Here is a 24,536-nt window from a genome sequence, read left to right on the forward strand (position 1 = left end):
AAGAGTCCTTTACAATACCGCACACCTCATTCTTTCATACAGAAATACAACTTTCTCTCATTTGGAAAAGCAGATTTACTCCCACTACAGTAAAGTCGCAATAAATAGAAAAAGTCACAGTTTCACCCGGAAGGCGAAGCATTGATTGCGATAGCAGATTAGTAGACAGCTATATGAAAAGTAAGGATAGTAATTTTATCGGCCGTATAAACTCTTAAACATTCAATTACTAACTAAATTACCAAGCATGGTGTCACACTCGCACAAGCAAACATGAACACGTCTCACTCAGTGACCATGGAAACTCTTTCATCAGAACACTGGAGTGAGGAAGTGCTGTAGCAGGAGTGAGTGAATTCACCTTTGTGCGGCCCCTCGCTTCAACGTGAACTAAGCAACGAGAACGCAGCACGGTGTGCCTAGATGCGTAGACTCGCAGATCGATTTCAATATAGGAGCTGGGCACCCATGCAGCCATGCCATATGCAACAGCTACTGGAGTTTAACGGCTCTTCTGTTTGCATCAGTCCTGCACGCAAGTTTCGGGCTCTCCGAACACCCATGACACAGCCAGATTTCCGTCCGTCTCCGCACACATGATCACTTTCCTTTTAATTGCGGCATCGCATGTCTTCTTCGCAGTCAGTGCTTCCATGCTGACAGAGCAAACGCAAAGAAACGGGAAGACGGATGGTGTACTCACCTAAGCACATGTACTACACCACATGGAGGAAGCTACAGCAGCTAGACTCGAAGCGTGTATAGGGCAGCCATCTTGAAATGCCAATAATGTCTATGGCAATATGGTAACACAGATTTAGGGTCGTTCTCGATTCTAACATGCACGCAATTTTTGGACCTATTTTATTGGGAAAAAAACTGTGCGTTAGATTTGAGTAAATACGGTGACTTTTCAACAATACACAGGTCCGAAAATGGCACATTTATTTGTTTGCTTGCTTGTCTTACTTACTTATTTTATTTATTTATTGTCACTCACTTATCACTCATTGGTGAACCAAAAGGCCCAACAAGGTTTTAGTGGGGGATGATGGGACACGATTAATGCAGTTAAAAATAATTTATACGAGTAGAGCAGTAACATGTAAACAGACAAAAAGAGATGGAATCATCCGCAAAACTGACAAAGTTGTTAAACTATCGCAATAACATACTCCATAGCATACATGTTACATATACAAATGGAACTTTTAACTCTAGGCACATTGAACTATACCTGTGGAACAGACAATCTAAAAGAAACAGAGAGAGACAAGAATAGGACAGCAGTACCAAGCACATGAAATTGGTAAAGAAAGTCACACCCTGGATTGACAAATCAATGCACACCAATACGAGGCCTTGTCTAAACTAAGAAGTACTTGAAGCACAATAACTTTTGTTCTGTAGTACTTGCTCAGTAACACAACTCGGAGGACTCGTCCAAGGTGTGTTGCAGTAGCCATATGGGCCATGCTTCAATTTTAGCATGACATGGGGACTGGAATTGTGCCTTTGAGAATGTCATTGTATTGATCACCAACACTTTTGCATCATTGATCTTGCCACCATCATGGTCCGCCATTCTTGCATTCCTTCTCCTTCCCCATTGTATATTAGCAGGTTTGGGCATACAAACTCAGGCCAACGTTCTTGCTTTTCTCTAAATAATTTTTCACCAACTCTTTGACTTGGTCAAGGACACTTTCTCGGTAAGCAAGATTCAAGTTCCTATAACCATCATCACCACCAGCCTATGTTTAATTCACTGCAGGATCGCGAAATTAGCCCTGTCCTGCGCCAACTGATACCAACTTGCGCCTGTGAATTTCCTCATTTCATCATCCAACCTAGTTTTCTGCTGTCCTCGACTGCGCTTTCCTTCTCTTGGAACCCACTCTGTAACTCTAAGGGTCCACCAGTTATCCATCCTACGCATTATATTGCCTGCCCAGCTCCATTTTTTTCTCTTAATGTCAATTAGAATATTGGATATTCCTATTTGCTCTGATCCACACCACTCTCTTCCTGTTTCTTAATGTTATGCCTAACATTTTTCATTCCGTCACTCTTTGCATGGTCCTTAACTTGTCCTCGAGCTTCTTTGTCAACCTGCAAGTTTCTGCTCCATATGTTAGCACCTGTAGAATGCAGCGATTGTACACCTTTCTTTTAAATGACAGTGGTAAGCTCCCGGTCAGGATCCGGTGATGCCTACCGTATGCACTCCAACCCATTTTTATTCTGTCAATTTCCTTCTATTGGTCAGGGTACCCTGTGAGTAATTTACCTAGATAAATGTACTCCTTGACCGACTCTAGAGCCTGACTGGCGATTCTGAACTCTTTTTCCCTTGCCAGGCTATTGATCATTATCTTTGTCATCTGCATAATAATCTTCAACCCCACTATTACACTTCCATTGTTAGGGTCCTCAATAATTTGTTGTAATTTCTCCCCTGTGTTGCTAAGCATGGGCAATGTCACCTGCAAACCCGAGGTTGCTGAGCCTTCCCAGTTTAATAGCTTAAGTACTTCTAAGCATGCAGTGAATAGCACTGGCGAGAGGGTGTCTCCTTGCCTGACCCCTTTCATTATAGGTGTCATTTTACTTTTCTTGTGGAGTACCAAGGTAGCTGTGAAATCTTTGTAGATATTTCCAGAGGTTTAATAGCTTAAGTACTTCTAAGCATGCAGTGAATAGCACTGGCGAGAGGGTGTCTCCTTGCCTGACCCCTTTCATTATAGGTGTCATTTTACTTTTCTTGTGGAGTACCAAGGTAGCTGTGAAATCTTTGTAGATATTTCCAGAGGTATTCACATATCGCTCCTGTACTCCTTGATAACGTAATACGTCTATGACTGCTGGTATCTCTACTGAATCAAATGCCTTTTCTTAATCTATGAAAGCCATATAAAGAGTTTGATTGTACTCTGCAGATTTCTCAATTACCTGATTGATGGCACGGGTATGATCCATTGTAGAGTATCCTTTCATAAAGCCAACCTGCTCTCTTGGTTGACTGAAGTCAAGTGTGGCCCTTATTCTATTGGAAATTATCTTGGTGAATATTTTATACAATACTGAAAGTAAGCTAATGGCTCTATAATTTTTCAATTTTTAACGTCTCACTTTTTGTGGATTAATATAATGTTGGCATTCTTCCAGTTCTCTGGAACACTTAAAGTAGTGATACATTGCGAATATAGAGCTGCAAGCTTTTCAAGCATGATATCTCCTACATCTTTGATTAAATCCTCTCCTGCCACTTTTCCCAAGGTCATGTCTTGCAAGGCCATTCTAACTTCATTGTTATAGAAGGAGCCTCTGCATCCTGTTCATTACTACTTCGAGCCATATGGGCAATGCTTCAATTTTTGTGTGACACAGGGACTGGAATCGGGCTTTTGAGAATGCTGCTGTGTTGACCGCCAACACTTTTGCATCATTGATCTTGCCACCATCCTGGTTCATTATACTCGCATTCCATCTCCTTCCCCAGTATATATTAGCAGATTTGAGCATACAAACTTAGGCCAACGTTTTTGCTTTTCTCTAAATAATTTTTCAACTCTTTCACTTGGTCGAGAACACTTTCTCAGTAAGCGAGATTCAAGTTCTCATAACCTAAAGCTGCAACTTCTTTTCTTCACTCTTGCACCTTTTCTTGTGTGAAAGCACAGTTCATTGTCGTCACATCTCTCGAATCGTTGAAACCTTTCAGATAATCTCGCCTCACGACAGTGGTGTTCAAGCCAGCATTGAAAAGAACCTGGAACCCTGGCCAGAAGCTTGGAACATTGATCTGACTAAGACAAGCCCACTGTGTACCGACCCATTGGCAGAAGTCAGCAAGAAATACTTTGACATTATTGCATCTAATATTTATGACAGGTAAGTGATTTGTTTTGTTCCACCTACATCTCCATGTTTTCTACACAGTTGGACGTTCAATTACAAAGTAGTATTGAAAGCGTAATGTGCATTACAAGTTCTACAGATGCCTCAACTAACATTAACCAGGGCTGACAGGCTGCACAATGTTTTTGTTCCTTCTGCAGGTCCATGAATGAAAACTGCGGGCTGACATTCACATTTACGTCAATGCATGGTGTGTCTCATCCGTACATGGTTAAAGCATTTGAAACATGTGGTTTCAAGCACTACATTCCAGTCAAAGAACAGATGGACCCCGACCCCGAGTTCCCCACAGTCAAGTTCCCAAATCCAGAAGAAGGAAAAAGCTCACTGGTAATTAGTAGCAAAATTGCGAATTGATTAAAAAAAAGAGAGAGAAATAGCTGCAAAGAGTAGTAGGATAGGGTTAGTTTTATTCTGACAACCAGATGAAATAGTGAGGTGTGACTGTGAAGCCAAGAACTAACTTTGCTTCTTGACAGATCGTCTTTGTACTCGCCAATGGCTTAAACACAGATGAATCAAAATATCTGGGCTCCGAGAGAGATAATAAACCTTACTCAGATGTTCAAAGACCAAATTATAGGCCTTCTTTGGAGAGGACATTTGTTTTTATGGCTTGGTAAATGTGGTAAGTTGTAGAAAAAGTAGTGTTGCGCTAGTGAGCTCGAGGTCAGGATTTCTATCCTGGCCGCAGCAGCCGCATTTCAATGGGGACAAACTGCAGAAATGCTTGTGTAGTGAAATTTAGGTGCATGTTGAAGAACCCCAGGTGGTCAAAATTAGTTCTATGTCCTTCACTACAGTGTGCCTCATAATCGGATCATGGTTTTGGCACCTAAAATGCCCGAATTTAATTTCAGCTTGATACATAAGCATAAGTTAATGTATGACAACCTGTATGAATGGTCCTCTTAGTTTCATCCTATATTCATACTTACGCCACCTTTTATGAATTGCTAATTGCTAATGAATTGCTTATGAATTGTGTAGTGCTAATTTTGCATACAATTCTTGTAAAACTGACATCGTTGATGATGAATAAATTGAACTTGAACTTATGAATTTGCCTTCATCTTGTGGGTTTCCGCAGAATTCATTTAAACAATTCCTGGAGAGGTATTCTGTTAGAGTCCACCAAGCCAACATGTCCATTTCATCTGCTGCCGAAGTTCTGATTGGCAGTGGCACCTCGCTGCCGCAGATGTGCAGCCCAGCCCAGCCAATCAGAACTTCAACAGCAGGCAAAATGGACATGTCCACTAAGTGGACTGTACAAAATACCTCCTTTGTCTCTGACAGTATTATGTTGTTTTATATGATTATTTTTGACAAAAATGTGTTACAGGTGCTTTTAATGGCTGATAGTACAGCCAAATCTGCAGGTGCAATGTCTTGTTCTAATGGCTTTTTTATTTCTTTTTCCGGCTTTAGGATTTGTCTTTCATTACCGCTAACAAAGCAAACAGCAAATTGATTTTGGCAAATGACCCTGATGCAGACAGGCTAGCCGTGGCTGAAAAACAATCCAAGTGAGTTCTATTTTGCATCTTGTGTGATGTAGCAAACTTGCACATGGCAGCAGGTGAAGACATATACAGTTGAAGCCCAATGATACGCTCCATGCTCTTGCATTTTCCTGGCTGTTAGGTTGCATTTTCATGGTTCATACCTAAATTACATTGACTCCCAGGTATTATGTTCCTGTTTGATACATGCACCGTTAAACGCCATACATCATCATCTGTTTGATATGTCTTCATTCTGTAATGCTCCAGCATCTTTTGTTGCGTTTGAACCTGGCAGTCAGGTAAATTTAATGATGCAGGTGAAAATTTGCTCTCATATGAATGTGAGAGTAAACTCTCATCATGCCAGCTTTACGAGATGCCTGGTATCTGCCATGGTGCTGTTTCTGCTGCACAACAGCAGTTGCCTTGCGTGCTGCATCGTGCCAACATGTTGCCTCCACAGGTTGTTAAAAACCCATCCAAGGAGTTTCAACGCCACACTAAACCTTGCAATCACTTTCATGTTTTTTTTCCATTTGGGTGGAATTGCAAAAGCTTCATAGGAACTTAAATTTATGAAAGCAGAGAATAAGGCTAGTTGGTATTGATTCATAATTGCTACAAGCCAAAATACGAAGACAAGGGGGAGACCTGAAACAACAGGACCATCCGCTGTGCAACAATAAATTAAATTTAGGAGACTGATACTGTTGTTTCATGTCTCCCTTTCGTCTTTGTATTTGGCATTGTAGTAATTGTGGCTCAATATCAACTAGCCCAACTCACTGTTCTCCTTAATTTAATTTCTTGTTCCTCAGCACATGGCGCTGGTGTTTTGTGTCTCCTGTTCATTTTTGAATTTTGTGCTGTAGTAATCGGGTGTCAATACCAACTAGCAACTGAAGTACATGGTTGCTTAGTGGCTTTGGTATTGGGCTGCTAAGCATGAGGTCACGGGATCAAATCCCAGCCACAGCGGCCACGTTTGGATGGGGGTGAAATGCGAAAACACCCATTTACTTGGATTTAGATGCACAGCAAAGAACTTCAGATGGTCCAAATTTCCAGTCTCCCTCTATGGTGTGCCTCATAATCATATCGTAGTTTTGGCATATAAAACCCCGTAATTTAGCTTTTGCAACACTGCAGACTTTTTGTGTTACAGTATAGGCAAAACAATAGAAAAAGATGTGCTAGAGGGTCTTTGGAGTGAAGTTATTTTGCGTCAGTTTCTCGAGAATTAACTAAACTGTTCGCCCGGCGTCGACAGCGACCTGCGCTTTGTGCTGTTCTTTGCACAGTGATCTGTTGAGACGATATTGCCTGGTCGCAGCCGTGCGCGTAGCTTTACAAGTTGCTTCTTCAGCAGCAGTTCGCACCTTGCTAGGAGGCCCCATAATGTGTTCGAAAGAGGTAACACAGCTAGCGAGACTATGTGATGCGCATGTCACGACCCATACGTGTCTTAACACAATGCAAGTGGAAACTGGTAGGTCCAAAGTACTCAATCCACAGGAACATTAACAAAAACGGACTGTTTAATACTGCATGCTAGTTACTTCTTGTTCAATATGTCTTCTTTTTGTCATTGTGCTTGCCACGCTACGGACGCGACATTTTCCTCCTTTTCAAAGAATGCGTCATCTTAATGTGAAAGTTAAGCATGTGCAGGCATGAGACATTAAAATGCTAGTCACTTGGATCAGTATGGCTTTATACACGCCGCAGTATGCAACTGCAATGCAAAGTGAGCACGTATCGACACTGTGCCGCACGCTGTAGCTGCGACAGACACCATCGGCAACCGAAACAACAATCGAATGAGCCATAACAGCTTTCACTGTCAAAATCACAGAAATTACAATGTGCTTGATTGTGACCTAGTGGGAAATTGCCTTTCTCAATATCACAAGGGTTACTTGGAGAAAATTCTGAAAGCACAAACTGTTGCTGTCACTATCATCAGAACCTGTGTATAATAATCTTACTGCGTGCTGTAATGCAATAGCTTTCACTGTCACTGCTTCACCGTCTTGCAAACCTCTGCAATAATTTTTTCTCTTTTTCCTGGTTGACAGTTATTATTGTGTGTGACGCATATCTGAGTGAAATCTTTAGGTCATCAAAGATGTCATCTTTTACCTTGTGCAGCTTAGAGTTCCATTTTCTGAGAATATATACGAACATATTTGCAACAGTTATATCATCTGTCACCGCTGCTATCTCACTCAAGACAGCAAACGTTATGGTTGCTCTTTGTACGAGTATAGCAAGCCTTTAGTCTTCGACACATTCTTTATCTAGTATCAACATTCCTTCTTTGACACTTTTTCTCGGGTGAATTTGTTACCATCATCGTTCACTTGTGACAGTGTACCTGGCATTTGCCCGAGTTGTTTGCAGAATGCATTCGTGAACCGAATGCCATTTTACTGCATTGTGTGTGCAACACTTGGAGCAAGGGTTCATGCCCATTTAAAATATGTTTAATGCAATCCATCTGTCATTAAGAATTCTTTAGTTAGATTTTATTTCTTTCATGGAAGTGGAGCTAATATATGCTGTAGTGTAGGGCCTGATTGAACAACATAATTGTTTCACTTCACTGGACAGTAAGTCTCCACAAGCTGCTCTTATTGTTTTGCAGTGGAGAATGGAGAGTGTTCACGGGCAATGAAATTGGTGGCCTGCTTGGCTGGTGGCTGTGGCGTTGCTACAGAGCAAAAAACCCCAACACTCCTGGTGAGCAGCTTCCTCAGTGGCATATGGTTTTTATATGCTCAAACGTTTATTTGAGCAAAAAACAATTGTGATGTGCATTAGTGTTGTGCATTCTATGTCTCTCAAAGTTCTGTGCCATGTTACAAGTAGCAGCCTGAACAAGTTCGCTGTTGCATTTTCTTTTGTTTTCATATGAGTCATTGCACTGTTTTTGCAGCTGAAGATGTCTACATGATCTCCAGCACTGTGTCTTCAAAGATTCTGTCCTCCATAGCTGCAAAGGAAGGCTTTAAATTTGTTGTAAGTAGAACAAAACATACCATTTACCCAGCATCTTGTTTCAATAAGTCTTTCCCCTGATAAGACCTAATTACTGTCAAATTTATTTGTTGCATGCATTAGTACCTTATCTATTTGAACATAAAGCGAGGTTTCTTCTCAGAATTCTCTGCCTTGAAGTCACCCTCCTCCTTATGTGCAAGGCTGATAGATCTAGTTACTGTTTGAATATGGCAGCAGCAGTGCCATATTTATGTTGATCCAGATTTTAGGTGGCAGTACAAATTGTAGCAAATACCTAATAAACATACTCAGGTGAGGCAGTACCATAGTTTTATGCATATAACCTACACTGAGAATGCAAATAGAGGTGAGTTGCGGGTTGTGTAAAAATTTCATCTTGAGGTGTGACTTCACAGCGATATGTGCATATAACCCACACCGATTATTCACATTCAGTATTTTGAGCTCTCTCCGCTGAGTCTGAGTAAATCTTCTGCTAATCTATATCGAGTTGTATTAATTAGTGTGCATGCTTAAGTTCTTTTCTCGGGTTTCCCCAACTGCACTCTCACCTTGTAATCATGACCACCTTGTAATCGAATAACTATGGTATGTTGCTTATATGCTTGCTAAGTGGCTCTCTTCTGGAATAATCTGAAGTATTTTACCTTCTTGATTAGATACAGAAAGCAAAAACCACTAACAACCTTGAATACAAATCAGGTGTTCTCTTTAATATTGGTCTCCATTGTTATCATCATCATCATCATCATCCAGTTTAATGTCTGCTGCAGGACCTAATGTTACCATCAGCATAAATTGAAACCCAAACAAGAAAAAAGCAGATCAGAACACTTGTTAGGTGTAATTACATGGGAGTGCAATGTGCAATCATTCTGTAACTGGTTTCTAAGCATGATGTAGTCCCAGACATATGCTTTGGAGCCTAAATTAAGCCATGGTTACAAACATAGGCAAACCTAGAGGCACAGCTATGCACGTTAGTCATTTCGGACTTTCTCACGTTTGAATTTATGTTGATATTACATTGCAAACGTTCACTTTATGTAAATTTAAACGAAGTATGTAAAGCTATGTCAGACATGTGCATGAAAAATCGAATTTATCACCTTAACGGTACAGCAGAGGGGCAAATCCATAAGGAGGATGCTCTTCTGCTACCGCATTTTGCAAAGCTTCACACTACCTTCAATATACAGCATTAAAATACCAACACCTCCACCAAACTGTTATGAGCACGAAGGAAAAGGTTTATTTAGGCCTTGAACACCAGGAAAAACAGGCTACAAACAGCAAGAATGGCTGCTGCACATTCGTTGTTCTCCTCTTCCTTTCCTTTACATATCCACATCCCTTTTGTGCACTTTGATGCAACAATATATACAGAGCTATTTATCATACACGCATACCTTCCTGTCATCCCATGGGCAAGCTAGGAACCTGCACAAAGAAGAGAATGGAGTACGCACTGTGGCACACTTCGACAGCAATCAGTTGAGGGCTTGCTGTTCTACTGAAGAAGGCATTTAGAACAGCCCTAGGTGTTAACTATGTTGTAAGAGAAGAGGTTAGAGTAGAATGAACGTAAAGTGCACTAGAATTGGCCTTCAAAATGCTGAATTCAACAAAAATAATGCAGCGAAGAACCCCAACAGTATTGAGGCAGTGTAGTCAATATGACAGCTGGAATAACAAATTATCAAGCTTCAATTATCAAGTGATAGTGATGTAACACCTGCCTATCGCACTGCGGTTCCGTTTTTTTTTTTCCGCATCAGATGGAAACTTTCTTCCCCCCCTCCCCCTTCCCCGCCATTGTCTCTGACGTGGCAAAAACATTTTTGCCGCTTAGATTTAATATGATGATAACAAACAAGGTGTTCTCGTGGTTGCTCAACAGGCAGGTATCTAATGCACCATCAAGTCATGCATATAAGTATGTTTATTGCACTGTTTCTACATTATGTTTATGTCGTTATTTTTACATGTCCTCTGAAGCGCATCTAATGGGGGCAGAAACTTACTTAAACAGATGGCCCGACAGTCCAATGCATGCAGCACTCCAGCTGCAGCAATGACGCACTGCTTCCTGCCATCTTGCCTTGTTAGATAAAGTGGCGAAAAGGCTTTCGCCACATCAGGTGAACTACCAAAGACAACAAAGAAACAAAAGAAGAAAAAAATTTAGTGAATTTGTGTCCTACCCAGGTACCGAGCATAGCAATCTGAGATTTTAATGCAGCGTAAAGAAAATGACTGACTTGCGATAGTTTCTGTACTTGTAATATTGACCACTTTCTGCCACATTATCTTCATTGATTTCAGCATTTTTAAAAACCAGTTCTTTTGAGCTTAACATATGTTCTACTCTTAACCTTTAATCCATAACCTACTTAACATAAACAGCCACTGCATGTTTCATTAGAAAAGCCCTTAGCTGCTTTGGCACTGATTGTCATTGAACTGTGCTAGTGTATGTGTATTCCCAATCACATTCGCACAGAACCTCATCTGTATAGCCTTCACTACTTTAAGTAGGTGAAGCAGCATCAAAATAGGAGTGTTTATAATCTGTTGGTATGGCCGAAAATGCTTTTAAATGTATGAAACACGGCACCTTATACAACACCATAACTCATACTACCAATTTAAGTTTTTGTAGTGGTCTTCCTAGTGGTATCATTAATTCAGTCTCCCTAAGAAGCATCAAGAAAGAATTGCTTTGAGCCACAAAGCAAGTGGTGTGACAAGGGTCTCTCATGCCCATTCATGAATGAAAACTAAAAGCCACTTGAAGATTGATCAGCTACTCTAACTGTAAGGAGAAGAGTTGCGCTTCTCTGCTTTCGTATTGCAGTTTTGTCTTCAACATCTTCATATTTGTGAAATGCTACAACACAAACAGATTTCTACCAATCACTTTGTGGATCGGTAGTGAAGTATATTGCAACAAATGCACATTGTTATAGTATCATTTCAAGGGCACCGTATGGAATGCACTTTTCTTGCTGTGAAAGCATGCATCAAGCAATGGAAGCAGATGCGGCAGTTGTGAAAGCAATGACAAGCAAACAAATGTGCGTGGGCTGCACCGAAACTGGCATGCTGCACCACAACACGCAGAACAAGCGCTGACACGAGGGACATATGTATTTAGCTGTTCAGCCTGCTTATGGTCAACATATCCTAACATGAAACATGGCAGAAACGAACGAGAAATGTCGGACGTACTTGCATAAAAAAAACTTCTAGATCCGTTAAACGTATCTGTAAGGAAAGAGGGAGGCGATGACGTACCTTTAGCCACAGCCAAATTTAAAATAAAAAAGAATGGCAGGAGGAAAAACTGATATGTTGGTCATGCCCTAGCTCATTTTGTCACTTGTAGTGGCAAATATACATTGAGAATGCAAAGAGGCCTTCACTACCACTTAACAACAACACAACCTGCATTGCTGATTTTGAAATGGGCAATTCAATGTTCATGCTACTTCACGTCACTTCATATGCCTGAAGACGCCTGACAAGCTCTACGCAGCCATCTTTATCATATGTGTTCAGGCTGCGAATTTACTCATGGTAGTTTGACAAGCATACAGCATGCAATTAAATGCCTAAATTTCATGTGCTAGTCCTGATAAATTTGTAAAAGAAATGTTATAGCTCCCAGCTCTTGTCTGGAGGATGACAGTGGTGCGCTCAGAAATGCATTTGTGCTATCTACTGTAAGAGGATGGTTGAAGATAAATTACGTTGAGCACGCATCACTGGATGGGCTGATCACAGCTAATTGTGCTTCTTGCTATGCAGTTCGGCTTTCACCCCACCCTTTTATGATCAATACAGTCCTAAACAGGTAACTCTCAGTAGTTGATGAGATGCAAAGCAAAGGTGTGCCTTATCGCCTTGTGTGACTCATCTCTTTGCTGCCCCGAGAGGGGCACGCAACTAGCACTGGCCTGCGAATAAGACGCTTAAAACACTACATGCTGAAAATTAAATTGTTTAGACTCGATGATTTTCAGTACATGGTACAAACGCACAATGCCGTGAGCTGCTCCAGCAGCCTCACCGTGGACAAGTGTGCTGGAGGCTGTCCACATTTCAGATCCAAAATTAAATGTGATTGACTTTGCAACTTGCCAACTTTGTCATTTCTGTGTTGCAGCGTTATGTGTTTTCATTTGTTTCTGGGATATTTAGCTGTACTTTTGATGGATCATTATATGGCCATTATTTTTTTTGCCGAGTTTGATGATTCTGTGCCATGGGTTATTCATATTTAATACTTGCTGCATTTGAGTAGCCAGATGGTGAGCCTAGCTATAGCTGTCATTGTTGTTAAATATTTCACAAATACTTTTGTGTGTCTCAGTGAGACAGTAGGAACAGAAGTCACCCTACTACATCCATCCCCATTTTGTTTATTCTTTGTGTTAACAGGAAACACTCACTGGCTTCAAGTGGATGGGCAACAAGACATGTGAACTAATGAAAGCTGGCAAAACTGTCTTGCTCGCCTTTGAGGAAGCCATTGGTACGTACAGATTAAAATAGTTGGTGCACTTCTTCTAGTTCTGTGCATTCCTCAGTAAAGGAAGCACAGCAATTAGAGCATGTGGAATTTGAAGCGTTCTTGTGTTGCACCTTGGGTCACATCGAAAAAATTTCAATCACTGTTAGATTAACCAACTAACTAAATAGAACTAGCTTAACACAAGTTAGTTTAGACTGGTGAAGTATTCTTTTGAAACTCTACTTGTGTACTTGTGTTCATTAGATAGGAAAGTGTTGATCACTGGGAAAAAAATAAAGGACAAACTGAAGGCTTCTTCAGTTTCACACTGAAATATCAGTGTTCACGCACTGGCGTGATGTCACAGATTTCAATCTGTCTTATTTTTATTTAGGCCATTTTTGCACAGAAGAAGTTATCAAAATTTGCTCTATTGAGTCTTTGGTTCCTGTAGAATAGAATGTAGTCTCTCTCTTCTTTTTTTTACCGATTAACAATTAACTAGACCTGCTAATAAGGTGCTGAAATCCATGGTGTCATGATGAGCTGGTGCAGAAACTTCGTTGAGGTGGCGCCTTTCGTTATTGCATCATTTCTGTTTTATCAAGCCTCCTACCATGGTAAGGGTAACCATTTTGCTATTGCAAAAGCATAATTTACTAATGCAGCCCAAGTTAAGAGGAAACTTTACCTTGGGAGCTCCTATCTAAAACATGTAAATGGCGAAATTGTTTTGCCGGGTATTCGCTGCACTGAATTTAAGTTTGTTCTGTTTAAAAGAAGTTAAGATCAAGTGACTGGAAGCAAATTACTTTGATTCAACAATTTTTTCTTTCAACGCATTTTCAACAGTAATTGTTAAAAATTTTAAAAAAATTAATGGGCTGCTTCAAGGATGCAGCTGCATCTAGGTACGTGAAACATTGAGGGCATATAAGCCCTAATGTATAGAAATGATGTATCCAATTACTCAAGTGACTTTTATTCATGCATTGACAAAGCTTACATGCTTAACTTTTGATATGGCTCGGGGGGGGGGGGGGGGGGTGGTCTTATGGTTAAATCTTCAAATCGTGTTCGCTCTCTATTTGTAGTAGGCCCACCATGGTCAGAGTTGATGAGAGCTAATTAGCATCCCTCTGTCTTGCTGCCCGAGTCTCATCGCACAATTTTTGGACCCTATGAGTCAAACACGGTGGCACCATAGCCGAGCAACCGTCAAATTTCTGCGACAAATTGCACACTTGTAAGCCTTATAACTTCTGCTGAGCACAGGTATGAGTTTGATGGATTATGTCTACTATGGTAGGAGGTGAGCTGCCTCAAAAGCAACCGCTCCCACTGGGATCTACAAACATACTGCCTAGCTATGCCTCTCTGAATGCCAAGCGAGAGGCTCAATTTAACTCCAAGTGCATCATGCATAAAGTTACTATGGTGCCATCTATGCATGTGACACATGCATGATTAAGTAATGGCTTCTCTCACCTAAGTAAGGTGCATGGTTCGCACGATTGCATAGATATGAGCAACTATAGTATTGCATGTTTTCATTACATGTAGCTTTAGCAAGCGACCCTCTATGCTTACCAAACTGAAAGACATTTCGCGTCAAAATACTGAAGTACCAAGTTTTCCACTCCGGCTCAGTAATAGGTAATGATATTGGTGAGTGTACAGCTCCTCCTCTAGCCTGGTTGTGGCTGCGCATGGCTGTTTGCACTGCTGAGAGCGTACGCAGCCCGCGCTCATCTTGGAGGAGGTTAATCTCTGGCTGGTGCAAAGTTTGGGAGAGCCGAGATGGCTGGCAGCTACAGGTGCTGTCTTCCCGCTTGCCAAGTGCTGGAGGTCATGTAACTTCAAGTTTCGGAGATGTGTTGAAGCGAGAGGAAGCAGAAGGCAGTCACTCCCCTCTGTTTGAGCTCATCATCATGCCAGCATTGGGGCGGCGAGTGTTCGTGGTCACCAGTTGAGATTTGTTTGTGTTTGACTGTGCGTGTGTGACACTGTGCTTGTTAATTTAATTAAGAGAATGCTTACTGCAATTTATACACCTGATAAAACTATAAATCTTATTTCATGTTGGTGTTCAATAGCCATTGTATTAGTGAAGGCCAAACGCACTTGGCCACGGTGGTGCGTAAGGTGATAGCAGTGTTTTTTTTTTCTCCCTATAGTATTAGCTGTTACACACTGTATGCTGGACAATGTCTTTATCAGTGCAGACTTTGACAGCGTATTGCCGATTGGCCACAAATTGTGTGCAGGTTACATGTGCGGTACAGCGGTGATTGACAAGGATGGTGTGAGTGCTGCCATGCACGTAGCTCAGATGGCTGCCTACCTTGAGACACAGAAACTGACACTGACAGAGCAGCTGAATGTCTTGTTTGACAAGTGAGTGCCATGGAAAGCTATTTGAAAATTGAAACGAAAAGTGCAGGCGAGTGTTTCTTGGCAAAACGAACGTGCACAAAAAATATATTTTATTGCAAAAACAAGTATACGGACATTCAAGACCCATTCAAGCCACCGTTGCCACTGTCATTGTGCTGTGCCAAATGTTCCTAAAAATACTTGCTGCTTAGATACCAAGAAGCGTCAATCTATTTTCCACCTGAGAATGATAAGTAATGTTGAAAATAATGGGGATGAGCACCTGTTCAGTTCACCATTCGAAATGCATGGGGAGCAGTCATTTGGGTGGGTGCTAGCCATGTCTTGATAATTTGCCATCTTGGACACTTCGCTCGTGCTAATAATGTTCTGCCTTCCACCTAGTACACCTGTGTGTAAAACGAATTTTATACATACGAGAGAAAGCTCTCCAGAACTTTATTCAAAAATACTGCAGTAGAATTCCTTTAAGATAGTCTCAAAGGGATCATGAAAACCTGTTCGTCTCAAGAATTCCTTTAAGATAGTCTCAAAGGGATCATGAAAACCTGTTCGTCTCATCAGAAGTTCATCCTAAACGTAGTGATCCACAATGCTCCAAATCTGTCACGCCTCGTACACCCAGGTCATCATCATCATCATGCACCCAGATACCCGCAGCAAAAAACAATAAGTGAAATAGCAAGCAATTTTAAAGGCTGGTGTAAAAAGAGAAATTTGCTAGATTTCCATGATACTGACACCTGTACTTGCTTATCATTGTGGGTGACCACTTTTAATTGTATAACAAATGTTATTGCTTAATGCGAGACACGCCCGCATGTGTCGGACGTTTCTTGAATGTTATCGATGGTTCTATCTGCTTTCTTTTGTCACCGAAGTTTGTGTAATCTGATTGCATGTGCAATGCAAATTATGTAGAACTTTATGGAAGGCACGCGCACACCGGCGCCAATCTGGAACCTTCGGTGACTCGTGTATAAATGCCGATGCGCTTGACCAGCAGATGAAATTTTCGACAATCACCGACTATGTTGTTCTTTGAGTGTAGCCTGATTCTGAGGGCACAGGTATGCCCAATAAAACGGTAGTTTTCTCATTCACAGTTTTGCTGCTTTCTTCACCATCACTACTACATGACAGTACAAATGATTATAGGTTATGCATGATTACATAAGTCATTGTGTAATCATTGCTTGCGTGTACTGTGCAGAACTGTGCGCTATCACAAAACCTGACTTTTTACTTTAGCTTGCTTTATAATTCTTCGATGACATCATGTGTTGGGAGAAAATGTGCTAAATGATTCAGAACGTTTAGCTCATTATGTGCGAGCACCGCTGGTTCTGTAACACCTGGAAAGTGTCCTCATTGCCATTATCGACTTGCAGAGGCACCTCGAGGATCTCCTCAATTAATGTTTCTATAGTGTCAGCCCTACAGGTTTCCATGTCATCATTGATGTTGGCATAGCTGTTCATGCCCACAGAAACATCACTTACTTCTTAAGAGCCTGCCTCCAAGTCTGCCAGTGCGGGCCTGTCACTTAGTTGAGTAGCAGGTGTCGAAAGTTTGACATAAAGGGATCCTGAAACAATTTTGACGATACTATACAAATGTACGGAGTTGTTAGGGTTAGTCCTTCTGATCATTAAGTGACACATTTAAGCACTCTGCGTAAAGCATGTAATTTATTATTAGGTCTTGCAAATATGCATCGATACTGATCACAGTAACACATTATCGAAGTACATGTAATACATTGCATATGACATATAAATACAAAAGGAGGTCTCAAGGTCGCAAGACAGAGTGAGGCCTATAAAACCATACATCAGACAGCAACATTTCAGTAAACAGTGGTAAACACAGAAAACCGAGTTATAAAAATGTTCAGTTAAGCAAAAAATAAACATATATACATAAATATAAGAGCACTTATTATGAACATCAAGAAGCGTTTACGTGTTTAACAAGTATGAGTACAAAGCCTTTTTAAACATTTCAAAGGATTTCTTCTTTTACCTACAGGTAAAAAATTCCAAAATGATACTGATGAAAAGTTAATGACATCGCTTCCCTGATTTTTTAGCTGCCCAGTCACCATCTAGGTAGGAGATGCATGGGACATCAGCTGTGCAAGTTATTTGATTGGCTGCCCTCGTTATGTCATCAGTAATTTTTCCAACATTATCGGGAACAAGTGTTGTTCGTAATAGTTGGAATGTGTGTTAATTTGTTTCTATAAAGAAAACAGCAAGAGAATGCACAGCAAATAATTATCACAACACTCAAGTACTTCTGGCACAGAGCAAGTGTCAACTGTTTGTGTTGCAACATGCTCCTTGTGGACATGCGCGGTGCAGTCAGGGTTAGTCTCGAGCTATCTTTTCGCGAGGACCACGAGTCACCCTTGTTACATTGAGGGCTGCAAATCTATCTACTGGCGGCATATCAAGATGCGACAGTGTGTCCCTCTGCAAGCCAACAGGTGATCGGAGTGACTGCAGCGCATCAGGCTGTCAGTATTCGATTGTTGGTATCTGAGGCAGATAGCTGAGAGGTTGGAAAGGCTTTATGCGCTGGCTCTAAGATACCGTAAGTAGATGACACTACTTCACATCATGATGCAGAGTCAGTGAAGGCAGAGCTTAGCCCCAATCACTTGTTGAACAAGTTGAGGAGAAAAAGCATAGCTAGGGAGGAAGAAAGCTTGTAGTAGTCTGTAGGCTCTCTTAACATGAGATGCTTCACTCAAATTGTGGTGTGAATGCTTTACTGTAGCTGTACCCTATGCATCTACAGAATTTGTTCATACCATTTCGGGGACCTTTTAACAACTAAATTAGCATTTCGTGTTACGTAGATTTACTGTGCGTTTGATCTATCAAAAACCAATATTTTTCCTTACATCCGAAAATTCAGCTTAAGGTTATTGTTACTGAGAGTGCTATACTTGAGTCACATGCCATTTGAGCCCTAACAAGCCTTAATCAAATACTGGAGCACGTGCTCATCTTAGCGCATGTCTCAACAGCACTAACTGGTCTTTGTTGCAACGTCTGTCAACGGAGGAGAGCCGTGGGATCAGCGCAGTTCCACGCTGCAGTGCTCTCAAACAAGATGTCCTCGATACATGAGGTCATTGGTCATTAAATTGGCCATTTTATTACCTCACAAAGGCCACCAAATAAGTTGCTGCTTGACCTTTCTTAACGCCTTCGTCAAAACCTTGTATCAGTACTTATTACTTGGCAGTTTGCAGCTGTAATCGTACGTTTTTCCATCCTGTGCACTCCTGCACTTGGCGTGCTGTGTTCGCACTGAAGGGGATGCACTCAATGTTGGTTACGAACGGGCACACGGAAAAACCACAAATTGCGTAATAAGCCCATAAGAGCTGTTCGCTCTTAATCTATACATAGGACAAATGTGTGGTGTGAGGGCACTTTTACATAACTACAATGAAGCTTCAGATGCACTGTCAGCATAAATTCTAATGCGAAAAATTTTGAATCTGCTCCGATGCGGTGTTCGGTTTCCACGTTGACCTGCATTTGTAACAGTGGCTTGATTCAGACTCAAGAAGACCAAACCTTTTCTTTGGACTACTCCGTATACTTAGAAACCAGCTACAGACCGATTTCATGCGATGCTCACTTCCACATATACTTAAGTGTAACAGGCATTCTGATCAGTTATATGCGTTTTAATTTATTCGCATTACTACTGCTGCAGCTGGAATAAAAACTGGAGCAGGAAGTAGTTCTTGTTCTTAAGCTTTATAAAGTTATCTTGCGGGCCACATTATGCAACATGTGGCGTAATGCTTCTTATTAAAGTGGGAAAGAAACTATGTGCACGTGTTTGGAAATTTGGATTGTGAGTTCTGTCTGTGTTTAGAATATATTGCCTTTCACTAAAGCATAAGCTGGGTTTGTGCAAAACAACAGGGGGTTTCCAGCGCTTTGCTTGCACGAGTTTGGTGTTGCAATAGCTTAAAATTACATTTTTCTCTTTCAGTTATGGCTATCACGTGTCGAATAACTCGTACTACATCTGCCATCACCAGCCAACAATTCAGAAGATGTTTGAGCGTCTACGAAACTTCAATGGCAAGGACACGGTAATATTAGTTTACAGACAATGTCTTTCTTGGGGCCCCACTTTTTCTGTATCATGTTTGTGTTTTCCTAGCCTCTATCATGGGCTGATCCTAGAGAGAGTGCAGTCAAGGATGTCAATTTTACCAGAAAGGCAAAGCATCGATTGCGATGGAAAATTAGCAGACAGCCATACAAAGTAGAGATAACACTTTTCTCGGCCTAATCATTTTGTAAACATTCGCTTGCTAACTAGATAACAAGCATGGTGTCAACGGGCACAGCAAACGAACACATCACACTCTATGACCGCAGACACTCGCTGCTGAAACACTGGCTGGGAGAGTGTTATCGCCCTAGGACTTTATACGGTGAAACCTGGTTAAACCGTAGTTGGCCGGAGCTCGGAAAAAGTACGTACTAAACGGTAGCACTGCTTAACCGAAATAGCATGAGATTGCCCACTCACCTGTCGGACACGGAAGAGAGAGTGTGATAAAAGGAGAAAAGACATGCAGTATTTATTTACTTCACACAACAAAAATGTTATTTTCGTTTGATGCCGCCGTGGACTAGCAGCGACGACAGCAGCCTCAAACTTACTGAAGCTGCAAGCCAGCTTTTCAACCAGCCCCCTCTTGGCAAAGACTCGCATTGCAGATTCCTCGTTAGCGTTGCATATTCTCCGTGTGCGAATGCGGTAGCGTTGCAGAAGTTGCGGGGCTCGTTTTCATTGCAGGGTGCTGTTCTCTTCACGACGATTGCATTCGTGAGGCTGACATAACGCGCAGCTTCTGCCTCTGTCGGGCCTGAATCGCCCATGCTGTCGCTTTCCGTGTCATCCTTATCACTGTCGCTAGGCAACACTTCAGCAAAACAGAGGCAACAATGGCGAAAAGTCGAACCTCGCAGCCGACATCTCTTCGCGGTAGCAGCAGCGCTGCCGAGCAACTTCTTCACATTCCAAATGCCACACACTGTAGTCAGCAGTAGACCCATGTCACGTGCCAGCGCCGACTTCTTTGTGTCTCGTCTGAGAGCACGAACAATGTCTAATTTTTTTTATATGCTGAGCACCCGGCATCTTTTTTATCCAAGCTTCGGCATGACGAGAGTCCTCGCTTACCTGACGCCACAACGCTCCATACGCTCTCTGGGACAGCGCCGAAATGATGTTGATGTTGATGTGGCTTCACGTGCAAACGCACAGGGTGCTTGGAGGCCGTTGTTCAAGTCTCCGAGGCTTGTTGTCCTGCCGGGCCGCCCGATAAGATGAAGCACCGCTGTGTTTGTGCAACAAAAAGTGGAAACGCTACGTGTTAACCGATACATACGCAGTAAGCTGGTACGGTTTACGCAGATACAATGCACATTGTGTTCAATGGCCGCTGAGTCGGGGATTCGACTTCACTACTTTTAAAACGAAACTACTGTTCAAACGGGTACGGTTTAATGAGATTTTGCTGTACAGAAAATCATGGTGATGGCGATGGCGCATTTCAAGCATCAAAGCTGCAGGAGCCTTTGTTTGAGATGCTGCGGGCTTTTCAGAATGAATATTATAGTTCGTACACCCCATTCCGGCCCACAACTTGCTCTGGAAGACCTTGTCTTCCACAGATGCCTCCTAGAGGTTCAGTTGCCTTCCAACTTTTGTATCTATAGTTATATTTATTTTACAGAAGCTTTTTTTTTTTTGCAGTATCCACGCAAGATTGGCTCTTACACCATCAAGAACATCAGGGACCTGACTACGGGATATGATGACACACAGCCCAACAAGAAGGCAGTGAGTATAGCTTGGACTGCTTTGCAGAAATGTCAGTCTCGCTATGGATGTGTGATACGGTCATGCACTAGTGCGTCCATGCTCACCGTTGCATCAATGGTGTGGACCATGACGTCATGGCAGGAGGTGACTTATAGTATGACAGTTCATTTAGTATAGAATGTCACCTTGCCTGGAAAGCCCAGCCAGCCATAACATGTTGTGAACACATTGTATTTTCGTTGCTGTATCCTGCCCTGTATATGTAGAATCATCAGTTGCATTATGAGTAATATCGTTAATATGGAAATTTGCGACAATATTGAATAACATAGCCATGTTCACTTTGAGGGGACAGAAACAGAGATGGGCATGCTTAGCTGCCAGTGACATAGAAACAGATGGCAGGCATGCTGTGGAAACTGCGGCATTTGTCTTCACAACTATCCTAATACGGCACATTTCCGCTAAAGGTGGGTGAATATCTTAGCTGTGTTACAAGCGTCTGTGTATGAATAGGGTACACTTCTAACGTATCAGTGTAAACATGGCCACTATCGTTGTCGCTCGCGATTTGCTTCGTTCCCACAAGTGCAGACGAGAAGAATCGAAAGGCGCCTTTTTTGTCATTGTTGGCCAAAACCATTATGAAGCATACAAGTAATAAAGCCAAGGCAAGTTTGGTTGTAGATGTTTTTTGTTTTTTTTTTCCATGGAAGTGTGGAAAGTGATCAAAGGAATGAAATGGAGTATCTGCTTAAGAACGTTTGGTGTGTGCAGACCGCTTGGTATGTCTTCAAGAGTCGTTCGCGTAGCATTTGACAGCATTCGACAAATTGTAAGCGCGATCATCATTAGCTGGACTTGGCACACAACATATTGCTGCGACAAGTTCGGGGTGCAGTCATTACACAGGAAAGAAAAAAAATCTAATTTTGATGACAAGGTTCAGGGGTGCGATCATTATGCGAGTGCAATCATTGTCCGAGTAAATACGGTATCAGGTACAGCTTTGACATGGGTATATATTCAATATTGCTAAGGCACTCATAACAGGAAATCACTTGCATCTGGTTTGCATTCTCCTCACGATAGTGTTTGAGTAAAGATATGTGTGTGCATATGCTCTGTTTGAGTAAAGGAATGTGGAAAACTTTCTGTATGGAAGTGAATGTAGTTTAAGTGTCTAGGGAAGCAAAAGTGCAGCATTTAAGTGCAACTGTTCATTTGTTTCAGATACTCCCCACGAGCAGTTCAAGCCAAATGATCACATTCTACTTAGACAATGGCTGTGTCATTACCATTCGAACGAGTGGAACAGAGCCAAAGATAAAATATTATAGTGAGCTCTGCTCAAAACCTGGTACTGACAGAAAGTAAGTCTGTCTCCTGCCAATATTGATTCCTAACGTAAACTTTGAACCTAGCTGCATATTTGAATTGAAAGCTCAGAAGACCTATTAGTTGGTATGTGCAGTAATCAACTGAACCATACAAAGGCATTAAAACGAAAGCATGTCAGTTTGAAAGCTGCTTAGGGGTTAAAAAAAATCAAGTAGGCACGTAAATACTGCGTTATTGTTATAAAATCTGTTACCTGTCAGACTGTCAGAACACCTGTCAAGACTTCGAACAGATGTGTGGACTTTCAGCCGTGATTGACAAAAATCATGGAATGCTTCGCTCTGTTCACATTTTTCTTTTATGTCACAGTTTCGTTATTGGGCAAATGCCAGCAGGCATAACCAAAGTTATAGCACTCTTTCACGTAAAACATGCGCTCTTCCTGTGAATAGGCATGTTAGTGTTATATTTATTTAGGCTTGTATAGAAAGAGTTGGATATTTATGTGCTAATTGTATTAACCATTGCATAGCATGATTCCTGCCTCCTAAATGAATATGAAAATTTTCCTTCCAGGTCATGGAAGAAGCTTGAGGATGAACTGAATCACGTCGTATCTTTGATGGTTCAAGAATTTTACCAGCCAGAGCTGAATGGCCTGGGTCCAAAGGCTGATTGAATAGGCAGCAACATTGTCTCTTACATACTATTGGTTGGTTTTTAAATGCAGTCGATGTCATTTGTCATTTAGGAAGAAAGATATCTTTGTTCAGCTTAATTCGGATATTGTTAAGCTTCAAAAATAAAATCCAAATTTACAGGTAATGAATTAAGAAGAAAGAAAAGAGCCTCTGTTTAGAATTCGGCGGCTATATTTTCCATATACAGTCTAGATTTATTTTTAATATATGACGTTGTCCATGAATTATGTGTTTATACAAAATAAATATTTCTTATTTTCATTCATCTGTGCTCTTCTTTAAATTGATGCTCATGCAGAAATTCTTGCATATTAGGAATTGAAGTCATACTCAATGCACACTATACATGCAAGCAATCCATAGCACAGCCTCTTATCAAAGCCTGTTGCTGGGATAGTAGTATTTATTTTATTTATTTATTTATTTCACAATACTGCAGGCCAATGTGGCCCAAGCAGGAGTGGAATTACAATCACATGGGAAAAGAACAGCACAGGAATAATTTCCAACAACATTTGCACGACAATATAATACATCGGTTTCGCTGGGATGGTATTTATCATACACACACGTAAAAAGAACAGCACATCAATAATTTACAACAGTACTTGCACCAGAAATAACAGTTTGGCTACGTTGATATTTAAGACACATGTAGTTCAAGGGCTTCGTCAAAATTTTCAGCCTGACAAACAAACTCGGGTAGACTGTTCCAGTCTAAAACAATGCGTGGGAAAAAACTGCTTAAAAGCCTCTATTTTGGCAAAAATTGGTTGTAGGGAGTGTTTGTGAGTGTTAAGTGTTGGTCTTCTTGCGGTGGACTTTAAATATGGGGGTACCGATATATTGATTTTTCCATACAAAATATTGTGCAAGAGTTTTAGTCGACTGATTTTTCTGCGTGCAGCTAGGGTGGGAATGTTATGTGCAATCATGAGCTTAGTTGGAGAATCCAGCCTTTTATATTTATTAAATATAAATCTGACTGCTTTCCTTTGCAGGCGTTCTAAGCAGTACATATCCTTTTTTGTGTGGGGATCCCACACAAAGGATGCATACTCCAATTTAGGTCTGAAAAGGGCATTGTATGCTTAAAGTTTAACATTCACTGTTGCCTTTGTAAGCTTCCTTTTTAAAAAACATAGTTTGCGAAAAGCTGTTGTGCAAATTGCAGAGATGTGCACTCCCCATGTCATATCACTAGAAAGAGTAATCCCTAAATACTTATATTGAGTGACTGCTTGAATGTGAGAG

General features: G+C 41.3%; 1 protein-coding gene across 1 annotated transcript in view; it reads left to right on the forward strand.

Moving 5' to 3' along the window:
• Pgm2a (phosphoglucomutase 2) overlaps nucleotides 1-23,543 on the forward strand; it is a 42,999-nt gene extending 19,456 nt beyond the window's left edge. Inside the window, exons 6-16 of the mRNA XM_065432789.2 lie at nucleotides 3,725-3,894; nucleotides 4,062-4,251; nucleotides 5,353-5,450; nucleotides 8,077-8,171; nucleotides 8,368-8,450; nucleotides 12,897-12,990; nucleotides 15,237-15,366; nucleotides 19,390-19,492; nucleotides 21,172-21,258; nucleotides 22,474-22,613; nucleotides 23,158-23,543. Of these exons, the coding sequence (XP_065288861.1) occupies nucleotides 3,725-3,894; nucleotides 4,062-4,251; nucleotides 5,353-5,450; nucleotides 8,077-8,171; nucleotides 8,368-8,450; nucleotides 12,897-12,990; nucleotides 15,237-15,366; nucleotides 19,390-19,492; nucleotides 21,172-21,258; nucleotides 22,474-22,613; nucleotides 23,158-23,260 (1,293 nt within the window). The 3' untranslated portion in view covers nucleotides 23,261-23,543. The remainder of the gene's footprint in view (nucleotides 1-3,724; nucleotides 3,895-4,061; nucleotides 4,252-5,352; nucleotides 5,451-8,076; nucleotides 8,172-8,367; nucleotides 8,451-12,896; nucleotides 12,991-15,236; nucleotides 15,367-19,389; nucleotides 19,493-21,171; nucleotides 21,259-22,473; nucleotides 22,614-23,157) is intronic.
• The last annotated feature ends 993 nt before the right edge of the window (nucleotides 23,544-24,536 follow it).

This window comes from Dermacentor albipictus, chromosome 3 (genome assembly GCF_038994185.2).
Source record: "Dermacentor albipictus isolate Rhodes 1998 colony chromosome 3, USDA_Dalb.pri_finalv2, whole genome shotgun sequence".
Lineage (NCBI taxonomy): Eukaryota > Metazoa > Arthropoda > Arachnida > Ixodida > Ixodidae > Dermacentor > Dermacentor albipictus.